Raw genomic sequence first — 16153 nt, forward strand, 5'->3', positions numbered from 1 at the left:
GAAAAGCATCTTTCCTGCCCAAGTAGTCCTAGTCCAGACATGATTTTTGAAATGATTGAGAGCTGATTTTCTTAACTTGCTCAGTCATTTTGATGGATGAGTGTAACTGCTGAAAATTGACATCATCGTGATGAATGTTTTGTATATGCTGCAGCCTTGAAACCGTGTTTTGTATTTACCTGTTTTGACACTGAACAATGGATACGCTGGCTAAAAAATGTACTGTTAAAACACATTTTAAAAGAGTCCTGTCAGAAACAATATGGAGATGAATTCTTATGCTTCCTGCATATGGTGATAGTGATGGACCATGTGTCTTCTCATGACTTTTGCCTATGCATTGAAATACAGATAAATTCTGTGTTAGCGTGGTGAGCGCTTTCCAGTGATAAAGTAGCAAATCATGTCACAGCAGTTTGGCATTTAAACACAGTGCAGTGTCGTCTCGCAGCGTTATAAATAGCAAATGTTTGAAAAGTTAACACATAATATATATTGGCTACTGGAGCATGCCAAGGAATTTCAGAAGAAGACCATGCTATGTTTTATAGTATACAGCAAAGCCTCTGACTGCGTGGATAATGAGAAACTATGGCTGGTCCTGAAAGAAATGTGTGTGTCTCAGCACTTGACTGTCCTGATGCATTACCTCTATCATGTTACGGAGAATACGGAGAAGCAGAATGGTTTCCTATAGGCAAAGGCACCAGGCAGGTTTGTTTTAATACCTTCTCTGTTCAATCAGTGCACAGAATGTATAAATAAGGTTTGGGATCAGAGGAAGGAGGAGTGAAAATTGGTAGAGATACAGCAGTAATTTAAGACATACAATGGATTGAAATGACTCCTGATGAAAGTGAAAGAAGGAAATGCTAAAACAGGACTGCATCTGAATGTTTAGAAAGCAAAAGCTATGACTGCGGAAGAATTGTGTAACTTTAATGTCATCAGTGAAGAATTTGAAATTGCGAAAGATTTAGCATACCTTGGATCAGTTGCCAGCTCAAACAGTCTGCAACCAAGGAGTTATGTGAAGGCTGACACATAAAAGGACAGCAGAGAAAAGATAGTTAAGTGTAAGGATATTTCAGTGGACAATCGCGGCCAGGATTGTCCACTTCATTTTTTTCTTGATGGGTGTGAAAGCTGGACAGTGAAGAAAGCTGACAGGACGAAAGTGGAGGCACTTGAAATAGAGTGCTGAAGGAGAGCTTTTCAAATACACTGGACTGAGATCAAGAGCAAGCAAGGCCCTGGCTCAAATCAAGCTAAAACTTTCCCTGGAAAGAAAAAGAACAAAACTGAAGCCGTCGTACTTTGGGCACATGATGAGGAGGTAAGACACACTGGAGAAGACATGCTAGGGAAAGTTGAAGGCAGAAGAAGAAGGGGAAGACCAGCTGTGAGATAGGTTGACTCTATCAAGGAGGCCCCTGCCTTGAGTGGACATGAGCTGAGGAGGACTGTTTCGGAGGATGTTCATTTGATAGGGTTGCCATTATTCAGAGATGACTTGGCAGCAATAAAAACAAAATGCCTGTAATAACCTATTTAAAACTTGTGCCATGTGTAATCATTCAGACAACACAACTAAAACTAAACTGAAGGGTATTGTTAAAGCTCTTCTCTTTTTCCTGCATGTAGTCTAAACACTCCTCCTGGAACAAAAATTAAACTGTTGGGAATTGTGGAAGTGAAAAACGGCTTCCTCCTTCTAGATGAGAACAACACGGTGATTCTTGGAGGGGAAGTGGAGCATCTTATTGAAAAGTGGGAGTTGCAAAGGGTGAGGTAACATGCTTTTTTCCTTCCTTACACCAAACACTTCCATTTCTTTTTATTCCATATATTTCAATAAAGAAGTCATTGTGATTATGTTCAGTTAGGACAATTTATTATGCCTGACAGTGACTTGCCATGTTTTAAGTTGTGGTTAAAATGGTTTCTGTGGAACAGCAGCATTTAAACCCAGATAATTGGATGAGCTGGTTTTGTTAGCATTTTGAAACTGCTAACTTTGTATCTGTTTTGCATGATGATGATGATGATCTGGCATCTTTTAGCTTTGGCATGTAATTTTCTTTACAATGTAAAATTTCTGTCCTAAGTATGTCTGAATCTTTCCTAATTCACAAGTAAAATGACCTGTACATGTAACAATTTGTTCATTTGTCAGAGATACCCAGTATCAACAATTTGTTGACATCCAGTCTAAAGTATGTAGCCCTATTTAGACAATCTGCAGGATTGGCTCACCTCTTCCACACTTTCAGATGTGGGAGAAAACTGATTCGGAAAAATAAACCCAGAACATCTGTGGCCCTTAATGTAGCTTCTCAGAAGGTTGGTAGGTGTAGGGTACAGTAGGACCCTCGCAAAAAAGCCCTGCTGTTGTATTAGAAAGATGCCACCTACCTGTCTTTCTTTTTCTTTTCTTACTAGCTAATAAAAACATTGCATGCCTTTACAGAGCTTATCAAAACACAACAGAAGTAACATAGGAACCGAAGGTGGACCTCCCCCCTTTGTGCCTTTTGGGCAGGTATGATGCATGTTTTAAGAAATGGACTTCCATATCTGTAATGTTACTTTTAGACCATAATTTGAAATATTCATTCTGAACAATGCAAATCCTGGTTAAAGAAACACCTTCTGCATGTGTTACAACAGCACCTGCCTTGGCTAAATAATCAGAGAATTGTACTTGAACGGCTTTTCTTTTTTATTTACATTTTAATGGATCAATATTTAACTGAATGCTACCTAAACAAATATATTTAAGAATTGATCTACCAATTACAATAACTTGAAAGAAAGTCATTTGCTGCCTGCTAGAGAATCTCCAAAGTGCATGACAAGCGCCACTGGAGAAAACACAGTGCTTGCCTTTTTAGCAGTTGAATACGTTGCACAAGACCTTTCCTTATTAGATTTTTCATATTGAGCTTCGTAGGTGTCTAGATAAGTGGTTTGGGTTGTTTTTCCTCCCAATTTCCAGCCCTTGTACTGTCAGTGCTGGTAGCATTTTTGCTTTTGTGGGTAAAAGTCTCAAATTTCTCCATTTGGTGCCAGCAAGGGTTCAACAACTGGTACATTTCAGTCCATCTGCTAGCAAGCAGGATTCTTTAAAAAAGGACTCAACCATAGGCTGGAGTAAGAAACATCACTTTAGAAGGCCAGTCTTTGACCTGCTATTTCAGTGAATGGGCACAGGTCTGCTGTGTAATCAAAGCATGCTTGAAGAAGGATCAGAAGAAAAAGAGAATAAAAGGAGAAAGGAACTGGGAACAGAGTCCTCTGCTTTCCTGAGTCCTGAGGGGCTATTGAGCCAGGCTCTCCTCCTCCCTTTCCTTGTCTTCCTACCTTCATATTCTGTGAAACAAAAGGAAAGTGCATAGTGTTAAACTTCATGACCTTTGCATCTATGGAGAAGGCTTCCTTTCCCAACTGGCTTGTTCCCACTCCTTTTTGCGGGTTGGGGGCTGGACTTTAGAGGATTTACATGGAGGTGGGTCTTTCCCAGACAGGCAACTATCCTCGGCTGTACCTAGTTTTCAGTTCTCATCTCAGTGCCCCTGTATTCTATATTTTTGCCTTGTGATGTGAAGGGACAGCCGACCCTTGTCAGCTAGACACGGCAGTTCTGCCCTCCATGTCTGAGGAGATTGTCCAAGCAGAGTGGTTGAACCATCAGGACTTTGATGTCGGCCAGTGAGGCCTGTGCAGCCTAGAGATAAAGCACACTGTTTTGATTCCCCTTGCGGAATCTCGTTGTGGCTCCTCACAGTGCCGTCTGCAAAGTTCTCCAGTACATGAACTCCGCACACACAGAATACTGACTTTCACCTCTGCCAGTGGTGCTTTGTCTCCCCAGTGGGCAACTCCACTTGGCAAAAGAAGCCCACTGACAGTCATTGCTGTAAAGGTTCAGCATCCATTTCATTTATCCACTTGGGTCTTAATCAGGAAGAAACCAAATGGTAAAAACAGTTGTGCTGAGTCTTGCACTTGTAGAGTCTCATGGATGAGATCACACAGAAAGATACACCAAACAGATGGCGTATTTGTGCAAGATCTTTTTATCTGTTTACCTGTGTTGCCTTTCAAGATAAACATTCAACAATTGAACACAACTGCTGTCCTGGAATGTATCTCTTTGAATGTAACTTTGATTTGATTCTGTTTACACAGACAGTGAAATGCCTGTGTAGGTAGGTTTGTCAGGTTTTTTAAAATGCTTCTGCATTGCCAGAGGTGTGCATCTCAGCTGCAAGTGGACAGCAGGGAGCTTGACCGGAGAAAAACTCTGCAGGTGACAAGTGTGGCTAAGCCTGTTGGAGACAATGATGAATTTGAAAAACAGCGAACAGCTGCTATCGCAGAAGTGGCAAAAAGTAAGGAGGTAAGAGCAAGTGGGTTTTCCAGCATTAACTTCCATTTTTATATGAATACATTTTGCCCTCTCCTGTTACAAGGATGTGTGTTTTCCCTCTATTGGTATGGTATGTAGAGAAATACATACCAAACAATTTGCTGTGATCCAGCCAGGGAAGCTGTTCTGGGGTGACAGAGTTTTTAAAATGATTCAGCAGCTTGTAAAAAGATCTGCCAGAGATAACATTGTTCAGGAAGCTTGGAAATGCATACAATCCCATTGTGCTTGTATATTTGGATTATATTGTTTTTTGGATTATTCTTTAGGCTAATTAGATATATGTTCTCTTGCTGGATTGAAATATATGTTTCTGTCTAACTTTACCTCCCTACCTGGCTTCCAGAAATGCCAGGGGGAGTGGATTGTTCAGGAAACACAAACACACCAACCAAAGAAAGTTTTACAAAGGTGATGATGGTTAATTGAATTGAATATATAATATATTGTATAATAGACAGTTTGTCCATTAACTCCATCGTGGACTCTTTGGCTGGTGTGCATGTTCCTTGCTTTTCTGCAAAGAACTTATTTGGATTGATTTGCCTTTGCTTTGGGTGAATAAAGATCTTTTAGCAATCTACGATTCATTAAGAAGCTTGTACAATGAAAGCTCTACCTGTTCTGTCTCTGTGTTTAACCACACATGCCTGTGTAATGTGTGGGCAATATTCTTCCTTACAGTTTCTCCAAGAACAAAATTGACTCTACAACTCAGAGTAGTATTTGCAGGAATGTTAAGGAAAGGGGTATAATTAGAATGAAATTCTCAGTAGTATAATTGTGGAATCTCAGTGCAATAATTGTGGTTTCATTGAAACATCACTTCCCTTGTCTGAAGACCAAGACTTTTGGAGGTGGAGGTGGCAGTACCAGAAGCAATCTCAGTGTGAGTTCAGGAGGAAATCGAAGCAGGGAAGTGTTCCAAAAAGAGAAGATGAAACCTGAGGGGAAGAATGAAGGTGTCTATCGAGAACTGGTAAGCCTTGGGATATCAACATCAACATTTGTACTCATATGAAGGTTTGAAAAGTCCTCTGTTGATGGTTCTTCAGCTTGTGCAAGTGCAGAATCTCATCCAACTCAGTGTTTGGTGTTTGTGCAGCTAGGAGAGGTGCACGTGAAGAAATCCTAGCATTGCCACCCGAACAGAGCCAGCCCATCGCTCCACCTTTGCCTCAGCCATGAGCTCATTAGGTGGCCTTAAGCACCAATCACTCTCTCCCCCCTGCAGTTTCCCTGTAGTATTGGCATAATGCTGGCCACAGGACAGGGATCCAGAAGGCTTATTAAGATGTGGTGAAACATTTTTGTTGCTAAACTGTATTAAATGCTGCTTATGATTTCTTAATGTTGCTTACAAATGAAAAAAAAAAGATAAAACAAGTAATATGGATTTTAAGTAAACTGTTACAAACTTCTACAACAGATAAAGCTGAATTGTAGCCTTGCTTGAAAAGACAAAATTGTGCATGGTATGGATATATTATTGCCTTCAAAATACTAACTTTTTTCTGTCAGATTAATATTGAATATTTTTTACTTTGAAGGCACTGCCAATTTTCAGAGGCAGAAAATGGGTTTATAAATGCTGCTTGCTTGCTGATTGTGTCATTTAGCCTTAGGATGATTAATATTTCTTTAAAAAAACATGTTCTGGTTTGTAGGAGATTGAAGGATCTGACTGTGACCTTGGCTTAATGGCAGGACAAGCACACAGAACTGGTTTAGCGAACCAGTGTGGCATAGTGGTTAGAGCACTGGACTGGGACATGTGTGTTTCCGTTCTGCTGGGCCATACAGCTCACCGGGTGACTTGGGCCAGTCACTGACTTTCCGCTTAGCCTGTCTCAAAGGGCTGTTGTGAGGATCAAATGAAGTGGAAGAAGGTTATGTAAGGAGGAAAAAAGGTGGGGTGCCAGTATAACACAGGAGTGAAACTAATATATTTCCAAGGCCCATAAAGTTTTAAATAGAAAAGAAAATGCAACTCCAGTTGTGCATTTTTGAGGCTTTGAAAAGCAAAACAAAACAGTGAACTGTTTCTGAACAAGAGCAGTTCTTCTTTGTAATATCTCTGCCTCACACATAGGGGCTCTGCAAAGGATACTTGGGTACCACCTGGAGGAATGAAAAGTTGAGCAAGTCTTTTCTCAGGAATGCTGTTTTATAGGGATGTGGGGCTAGATTCTGGGTGAAATGAGGAGCAGGGGTAGAATCCTGTGATTCCAGTCACATAATGGGGAACTGAGCTTGTGCTGCATCATCATTGTAGGTCTCTCAGTAAAAGTTGCACAAGAACAATGATGAATATTGAAGTATTCCAGTTAAATAACTTTTAGAAACCATTTTGAGGGGCATAAAGGTCATGTAGCAATAACATCTTTTTTTAAACATGTAGTCATCATTCCAAAAGAAAGCATTACAAGATCCAACATCATACCATCTTTTAAAACTTTTCAGAAAACGAAGGGGAAAAATCCTTGGGGAAAAAAAGGGGGCTGGGGCTTTAAAATGCCTAATCTTCCCGGGCATTTTTCTGGGACTTTAAATCTGTAGGTCAGCACAGGAGGAAGGGACTAGGAAGGTGATTGTTGTAACTGTGGTGATTATTTGTCCATGAAGTTCATCTGCCCCAGTAGACTAAGACTACTATCCCATAAGATGAATATTCTTGTATAGGATTACACTAGTGTTAACCTGCTGAATTATCTTGGGATGAGGTTATTTCAGGATTTAGACCAGGGATCCTCAAACGTTTTCAACAGGGGCCAGTTGAAAGACGGAGGTGGGCGTGGGCCCAGCCACACCCGGGATCGCATAATTAAAAATAGATTTTAAAAGTTATATTTTTGTTACCTTCAATCCTTTCTTTGTCTTCATCTCTCTTTCTCTTCCGCTCACCTGTCTTCTGTTTTCCACTCCATATTCCCACTCTGTATATGCATGCAATGGGAGGGGTGCAGGGAGATCCAGCACATGCGCAGTTGAGCTGTTACAATTTGGGAATGCCCCGGCTCTCTGCTCAGTTTTAAAGAATGACTGTGCCAGCTCAGAGCTTTTGGACTCGCTCAGAGATCATTTTCTCCGCGTGAGTCCAAAACCTCTGAGGTGGGCTAGATAAATGGCCATGGCGGGCTGGATGTGGCCCGTGGGCCATAGTTGGAGGACCCATGATTTAGATCATGAAGATCAACCAGAAACTGGGCAGCCCTCTGAGTGGGGTGGTGTAACATGGTGTTCTGCAACAGCAGGGGGTTGGACTTGATGGCCTCCATGGCCGCTTCCAACTCTTCTATGATTCAGTTGCGTTGCTGTTGTTGTAATGGATTATAACCTGCCTTTTCGCATCTTGCATGGAATATCGTCTCTTAAATAGTCACCTCTCCATTTCATCCTAACAACAGCAGCAACAACCCTGTGTGTGAATGGCTGAAGATAAGTGGCTGGCCCAAAGCCACCCAGTGAGTTCCATGGCTAAGTGGGGATGAGAACACAAGCCTCTCATGTCTCCCAGCCCAACCCTCTTTGCACCACACTGGCTCTTAGGTGCTTCAAAGTACCCCATGAGGTGTCTGTCTGAAATTGGAACTTGCTAACTCGGGAGAAGACATTTTTATGTATACAGATTTCTCAAGCTTTCCATGCCACAGCAGGGCAGCTCCTTTAAGCTATACTAGAGGACATAGAAATCAAGGAACTGAAAGTGCAAAGCAAACAGAAAAGGTCAGGCACCTGGTATCCTAGCACCAGGTACTATTGCTCCCGACTGCTGTGAAACAGCTGCCTGTTGCCCCAAAAATAAGTATTAGAGATGGTACAAGGCACATGCCAACAAAGTTCAACATATCAACCTACCAAAATTGTGATGGAGTTTTTCAGTGACAGTCTTTACCTGTTTTTTATATACTTGTAATGTGCATGAAACTACAGCTTCATAAGGAATCACTCGTACTTCAGCAAGCATCCCTGCCTGTCTTAACTATCTGTACTTTGAATGCTAGTGCATGCTTTAATTTGCTATGGAGTGTGTGATATCCTGTGATTGACTTCTGTTTTTGTTTCCCTTGAAGGTTGATGAAAAGGCTCTCAAACACATAACAGAAATGGGCTTCAGCAAGGAAGCAGCAAGGCAAGCACTGATGGATAATAGCAACAACCTTGAAGCTTCATTAAACTTTCTTCTCAACAGCAATAAGCAAACGACTGTTCAAGGGCCCCCCATTCGAGGTACAGCTTTCAAGTCTCTCTTGCAGAGAAGCATTTCCATAGAAACAAGCTAAAGTCAACAAGTTGTAACACTAAAATCAAAAGTTGTTGCTGCTGTGCCATCAATATTTTTCATAAAACTAGAGCCTGTAGTCTCTTCCCAAATAATATTGCTGGTGATGGGTTAGAGCAGGGATAGCTAATCAGTGGCCCTTGGGCAGAAGAGAAGCTCAGAGAAGAAAAGTCCCCCGACCATTGCCTACCTCTGGTTCCCAACAGATCACTCCAGAGGAAACGTGGCTCTTAACAGGGAAAGTTCCTCACCCTTAACTAGGTGCAACGTATGGAACATACAACATGATATTGCAACCCACGAGGGGTGGTGATGTCGAGGCCTCTTGATGTGAATTGCAAACCTGTTGAGAACTTGAGTGGTCCAACGGCTCAGTTACTAAGACACTCCAGAGACGCAGACAGTCGGAAGGAGTGGAAAGAGCACAAGAGCCTAGGGAATGAGTAAGCAGAAAGAGCTAGGAAGAGATGGTTGGAAGGAAGGATTGTCTGGGAGACATGTAGGAAGGAGGAGGAAAACTGTTAAAGAGAATGTGTGGAGAAGAGAGCTGCCCATAAACTATAGAGGTAAAGCTCAAGTCAGGTTCTTATATTTGAACTCAGCTAAGCCTCAGGCTCCAGGATTTTGATGTTTTCAGTTATGTATATATGGGAAAACAGTCTAAATTGAAGCTCTCTGAAAATTCTCCCCATGCTTTAATGTGCTCCTCTCTTAAATATGAAGGATGGGTCCCTCACATTGTCTGTGATGAGCATGTTTTTATAATTGGCTAAAGCAGAAGTGAAGGTGTTTGTAAACAAAGGATGATGTGGCAAATAGCCTGACCTGAGCAGAATTTCATCTATGTTCTTCTTCAAAAGTGTGCCCTGTAATACTGAGTGCAGAAACTATTTTCTGAACTATTTTGAATGTGTACCTGATATGACAATGGCCATTTCTATCTTTAAAAAAAAGTAGCACAGATAGCGTTTGAAAATGTTTGCATAAAAGGTAAAATTAGAGAATAAGAAGTGCTTATTCACCAACAATTCATGTTACTGGGTGCTTTAGGTAGTCAGCTGTGGCTTGCTGTACATTGAACTAGCATTTTATGACGCTTTTCCTTTGTTTTATTGATTCTTGTGTGGCTTCTTACTTGAATTTTTACCACTAATTTTTACCACTTCATTTTTATAGTAGGAAAGAATCCAATTCAAATATGCAACCCTCGGCTAGAGGCCGTGCTCAGTGGCTGTTTTGCATGTTGTTCATTTGTTTTTTTTCAAAGGAAACTAAGGTTTCAGATTGAAAAACCAATGCATGGTGGCTATTTTGGTTTACTAGGCAAAGCATTTCCTTATTGTAAGTTGCTGAATATATGCGAAATAAATGATTTGCATATCATTTTGAGTAGATATTATAGAAATAATTCTAAACACTGTAATTGAATTTGTAAGATGATGCTTTTCACTTGCATATTTATATTGATTATACTGAGTGATGTAACACAGAAGTTCTCATGTGAGCTTTTATTCTTTAATATCATGGATCTTGATTTTAGTGCTTAAAAGCCCGCCAATTCAAGAAAGAAATCTTAAGGAAACAGAATAGGTCATCTTCAGTTGCTTTACCATAGAGACTCAAGTTTATTTCCCTGTGTCTAAACGTGCTATGTGGCTCATCTCCAGGGAAAGGAAAAGGCAGAGGCCGAATGCGCCCTGAAGATGAGGAGGAAGTGGGAAATTCCAGGCCATCTGCTCCAAGCACATTGTTTGATTTCTTGGAGTCTAAAATGGGTACTCTTGCAATAGAAGGTATGTAGAAAGGATGCGAATGATTCTGTCTGTATCCCTCCCTCCCTCCGTCCTTGCCTTTTATAAGATGTTTACCTCTTGCTGCTTCCTTTTCATGAAAAGAAACTGGTTTGGGCTCTGAATCTTAACTTTTGAGTTCCATGAAGAAGCTTGCTTGCGCTCCCTCCCTCTCTCCCTCCCTCCCTCTCTCTCTCTCACACACACACACAGCCTTTCAATTTTTTGTTGAGTTACACCTGGCTGTGCAGTGTCACTGGGGAAACCTAATAGTCTGAAACAGTCAGTGGTGATCACATATTAGAGGAAATTGGTCAAGGCAAAGGGTAGTCAGTTCCATGAAAATTTTAACTGGTTTTGAAAGCTACTTCCTCTTCTCCATGGCTTTGGCTAGGGGATGTAGTGGGAATGACAGCCAGCATGCCCACATTATTCGCAATCTGGTATGAATTGGACAAAAATGGTAGGAAAGTATTTTCCACTGGCAGCGGGCCTGAAGTAACTACATCTCATGCAGAAGCATCGCCCTAGTTGAAGACATCACTGTACCTTCACTGAACAATTCTGTACCTTAATTAAGCTGTTGAAGGAGGGATGCTGCTGCTAAGCAAGCAGAATGGCTCCAGGATCCTGTACGCACCCAGTCCTTGAGGGAAGAGGAAATGAGCACCACCCAAGAAGTCCAGAAATGGTGGAAAACTAGGAGATAAGACCAAGGATCATGAGAAGAGATGGTGATGTCACCCGCATGCCACATAGACTTCTTACATCCTCGTGGGCTATCCTAGATTAGACCCCCTCCAAAGTCTTAAATTATGCGCCATGGAGTTCTCCATTAAAGGTTAGCGGATGTGGCCTGTGACTTGAACAAGAATTTCCATGTCTTCAGAGCAGGCAATGGCTTCCTCATGCAGCCATTCCCAGGCACCTTTTGGGACCTGGGACTGCTACACATACAGGATACAGACTCGTCTCACCATCCCCTTGAGGGAAGCCACTGGTTGCCACTACAGCAAAATGGTGATGGGGGAGAAACTGCCACAGCCATTCTGCCTTGCAGAAGATGTTTTACGCATCCTTGGTGATCTCTTTGGGTTGCTTTTTCTGGACCCTCAGCTGGAGTGGAGGGAAGGGTTACTGCTTGGGGTGTTTGTGCCTGTAGCCATGAGACAAGGTTTGAACAGTAGAAGTTTTGGCCATTTGCTCTGTGTCCTGGGTCTGTTCTGGAGAAAGAATACTGCTATTGTTTGAATGATTCCCAAGATTCTAGTTTCTATTTATAATAAAAGTTGCTTGGTTATATCCTAGACAAGTAACATTGTATGATATTTCACAAAAACCGTGCCTTTCATTTTTGTAAAGGCATGCTGCGGTGGCTGAATAGATTAAGCTGGAGTTCTTAATCCGCAAGCCAACTGCATCCATATTTGCTTTGTGAGTGATAATGATCTCATATTTCCTCTGGAGTTCTTGCCAGATGGTACAACAGAATATGTATACTGCATGGAGAACTTGCTAAGAGATGTGCTGTGATGCCCATTTGATTTACTTTCTATGAGTCATCATAGTCTGCTTGAAACAGGTCTCCATTGCTGAAGGTTTATTCTGTTTGTTGACAGATCTCCTGGCTGTGCTGCTATTATAGTCTCAAAAATCCATCCTGGCGGCCCATGAATAGTGCCTAGTACAGAGATTGCTGCAAATTAAGGTGAATTTGCAGACTCTAGACTTCTCTTTGTTGGGTACCAAGCTACTAAAAATAATCAAATATTTTACAGTCATTTATTGACTGACTGCAGATGGATATTTATTGTAATATAAGCCAGTTATTGACAGTTTGTCAGTTACTGTGTAATAAGCTTCATGTTCCACAGATCCAACTATTGTCTCAAGGCACAAGTTAAATTTGATTCCTTTGACTTTTGTGTAACTTACATATTTGAGGTTAATGTAATTTGGCTTCTTCCTTGAAGCAATTCTTTAGCTGTTTCAGAAACGAATCAGAAACATTATATTGGTTTGTTATTTGAGGGTATATGATGCAGAACATTGTGGCTCATTGCTCTATTATTCCCCCCAAAGAGGAGAATATTGTGAATTGTAGGTTATTACAATGGCACATACTTTGGTCCCGAAAGCAAAGTGACAGTTTGATAGCTATATGTAAGCAGAATGCTTGAGAAACAATTTAGTAGTCCTAAAGAGGTCCCTGTCCTCACTGAGCCTTTTGGACAAATAATTGATCAACCAACAAAAACAAAGCCAGTAAAAAGTATGGATAGGCTAATGAATCTTGAAGCAAAATGTTCAAGAGATTTTGTTTGACCTTATTTGTACTTGGGAGAACTAGTGGCATTTCCCTTCGAAAGACTTGGTTTGGATTTGCTGAAAAGAACCAACTGAGGAGTGTGCAAGAAATTAGAAAAAAGAGGAAAGGGTAGTTAATTTCTTGCTTGAGCCTCTCAAAAGGAATTGACAAGATGTGCGGAAAGACAATAGAAATTGAACGATTGGGGGCCACAGTAGATCAAAGGAGACCTGGAGCTCTTTGTGTACTAAAGAGTTAAAAGTGCAAAACCCTCAAACTGAAGACAGGGTAGTGAAATTACGTATGCGTTGCATTGCTCACATCAAGTGGGCTTTTCATCGGACTGGGAGTTGCAATCCCAACAACTCACATGGCAGCGCAGTGGTCCACAGCACTCAGTGAAAAGGGTTGCCCCTTGGGCTTGTTGCCATGACAGATTCAGAGTTTTCATGTATTACAGAAGGCCTATGTTGTTGATGGAACACAAGGTTGGAAAATCTCTTGCAAGATGTCACAGGTCAAGGATGTTCAGATCCCTCCTGCTCAGAATCTGGTATGGTGTTGCTGGTTCCTGTGACATGATACATAACAACAACAACAACGAGATCAGCCATTCTCTTTTATAGCATTAACAACTGCTCCCCCCGTGCCCTCCCAATTCTATTGCATTATTTGTTCTCAAATGAGCCATTAACCAAAACTCCCCCAGAGTAAATACACACTTTTGCTGGACAGTTTTAACAGACCTTAATTTGACACTTGAGAGCAAGACATGCTTTTGTCACACTGCTAGACATCTCCTCGGCTATTATGGTAAAAAGTTTTGGAAAATGGGCTGGAAAATGCTTCAGTCTTTGCCTTAATTGCAAGACAGGACAGCTTTTGTCTTTTGCTAGGTAGTTTTAAGATGACAAGCATTTCCCTTTTAAGCTGTCAGTCAATCATTTTATTTACTTAGGCTCGCTTAAATTTGTGACCTTGAAACAATCGAACCAAGCTAACCTTTTTCTTTTCCTCCTTTAAAGGAAGCAACAGGAATTCACTGGGTTGGAAACATCAACCCATGATGTTTAATAAAGTCAATGTTTATTTAATGGATGGTGGCTTTCAGAGACAAAAATTACCGTCAAATACAAACGGGCTGATGTGACAAGAGAATTACACCAGCCCAGTGGGCCTGCCTGCCTCAAGGTGGGCTCTAAATGAAATAGTTCTAACATATGTTTCTGAGTTCAGTCAGAAGTCGTGAAGTATGTTAGTGACATTAACCATGTTAGAGTCCTTGAACACTCTAAACTTCAAGCACTGCTTACGTAAAGCTGAATGTAGTCTGTCTAAACAACTGACTTAAGAATGCAAAACAACTCAAAGCAGCCTTTGCAATTACATATGTATAGTTCAGTTCAGTGTAGACAAGGTATCAGGCAATGGAAACAGTGAATCTCATTGATTCAGAGCTTTACACCAACAAAAACAAAAAGTTCAATGCACCTGCTGATATATTATCTGTCTAAAAACAAACGTCAAATTGGTTAACTTGATTCTCAGCCTCTTCCAGACAAGGCTAAAGCTCCTTGTGTTGCTTGCAGCCCCCTTCTTGGCTATTTGGTGATCCCCAGTGAATTGCAAAAGGACAGCTGTGTGTCCATCGCACATCACGCCTGCACAATTTTCTCTCCAGAGATTGCAGCTCTTTTCCCTGCCTGCTGCTGCTTTTCCTGAGACTATATAATAAAGAAAGAAAGTCTTAGCCAATGTCATTCCTTTCATCAGGCTTTCAGTTCAAAGCCCTCTGCATGAACTAAAAGGTGTCTAGTCCCTAAACAGTCGAAAGGTCTAGGCTGAAGTGTCACGGTGAAAACCTCCGATCAGAGTTGGTTTACGGGAAACGGCAGTGGTGTGTTCTGAGCGGCACTGTGTCTCGGGATCTACAGCTATGCACAAAAAAACGGTTTTCATGTAATGTGAATTCTTGGATTGCTAATTTTACTCCTAGTGTCTTGGAAGCATTTTCTAAACACAGGATCAGAAGTTGGAAGGTCCTGGAGGGGGGTTGCTGTTATCTGTTACCTGAACCTGGGTGGCAGGAGCTGTTGGAAGAGGAAGTGGTCCTCAGATAATGGATGATTTTGTAGTGGGGGCAGCGGTGTGACACGCTGCAGGCTGAAGTATTTGTGAGATCCCGGTTGTTGTGAACAATAGCAGTATGACTTTAAACCCCATACATTATTTCTGTGCTGGGTAGCTAACGTCATTTCTGTTTCCAAATAAAATCTCTACTGCATAAGCTGTGCTTAATGCAAACTGGATGTGCCAGTAATAGGTGCTGTTTTTCTTCATAGAGCCAAAACCTCAAATAGCTCTGCAGCCTCCAGGACAGCAAAGGGGACTGAATACTGAGCAGAATGGCATAAAAGTGTATAGCCATCAAAGACATGCTTCCCGGAATGAAACCCGGCAGCCGAGGAATGAGAAACCACCCCGTTTTCAGAGGGACACTCAAAATTTGAGGCATGTCATGGAAGGGGGTGGATCCTTAAGAGCCAGAGTGTCAGAAAAGCAACATTCTTTGGTCTCTGACCAGTGGGCGGAGGAGAGAAATAAGTGTGATAGACTTTATTCTCGAAAAGATCTTGTATACCCCACAGCGATTCACCCTGGTGACTTTCATTTCAAGAGGAGAGACAACACTCTACTGAACAGGCAAGGGAAAATTCTGTCGCCCATGGAAATGAAAGAGAACTCTGCTATTCAAGATCCAGCTGATAACAATAACCAGAAGCAAGGAAATAGGGAAGGCCAGATACACCATCCTGACAGTTTTTATGACAGGAAAGCGCTACTGCTAACAAATGAGTCTTACACCAGTTTAAAGAATGAGCAGCACTTTGGTGTAAACATAGATTACCAAAATCCTGTTAGAACTGATCGTTTTAGTTCCGTACCAAATGGAGATTTGGAACATTTTCAGAAAGGAAGGAGAGTTGGACCTATTAAATTGCCTGCACCCAATATGGCTACATCATTTGATGGCAAAATGTTCTATGACATTGGGCCCAAAAAGAGATCTGGGCCGATAAAACCAGAAAAAATGTTGGAACCATCTATTTCAGGAGAGTATGGGAAAAGCTGGCAACCTGGGGATGAATGTTTTGCTCTTTACTGGGAAGACAACAAGGTATGTCCTACTCAAAAGGGTTTTAATGACACTGACTTAAATGGATCAGCCATCATAATTGTAAATCATGGATGGTTTGGGGGAAAGGGAATATAAGCATGATAAATGCTTTACTTACTTTGGTTTTCTCTTCTACTTGGAGAAATAAGTGGTTCACTGCCAC

The 16153-nt window shown here is 41.4% G+C and overlaps 1 protein-coding gene across 1 annotated transcript in view; it reads left to right on the top strand.

The window, feature by feature from the left end:
* Positions 1–16153, top strand: part of TDRD3 (tudor domain containing 3) — a 62593-nt gene that overhangs the window by 26421 nt on the left and 20019 nt on the right. Inside the window, exons 5-11 of the mRNA XM_044448197.1 lie at positions 1645–1786; positions 2471–2542; positions 4253–4402; positions 5274–5411; positions 8506–8662; positions 10382–10507; positions 15155–15990. Of these exons, the coding sequence (XP_044304132.1) occupies positions 1645–1786; positions 2471–2542; positions 4253–4402; positions 5274–5411; positions 8506–8662; positions 10382–10507; positions 15155–15990 (1621 nt within the window). The remainder of the gene's footprint in view (positions 1–1644; positions 1787–2470; positions 2543–4252; positions 4403–5273; positions 5412–8505; positions 8663–10381; positions 10508–15154; positions 15991–16153) is intronic.

This window comes from Varanus komodoensis, unplaced genomic scaffold (genome assembly GCF_004798865.1).
Source record: "Varanus komodoensis strain SLA01 unplaced genomic scaffold, ASM479886v1 scaffold54, whole genome shotgun sequence".
In the NCBI taxonomy this organism is placed as follows: Eukaryota; Metazoa; Chordata; class Lepidosauria; order Squamata; family Varanidae; genus Varanus; species Varanus komodoensis.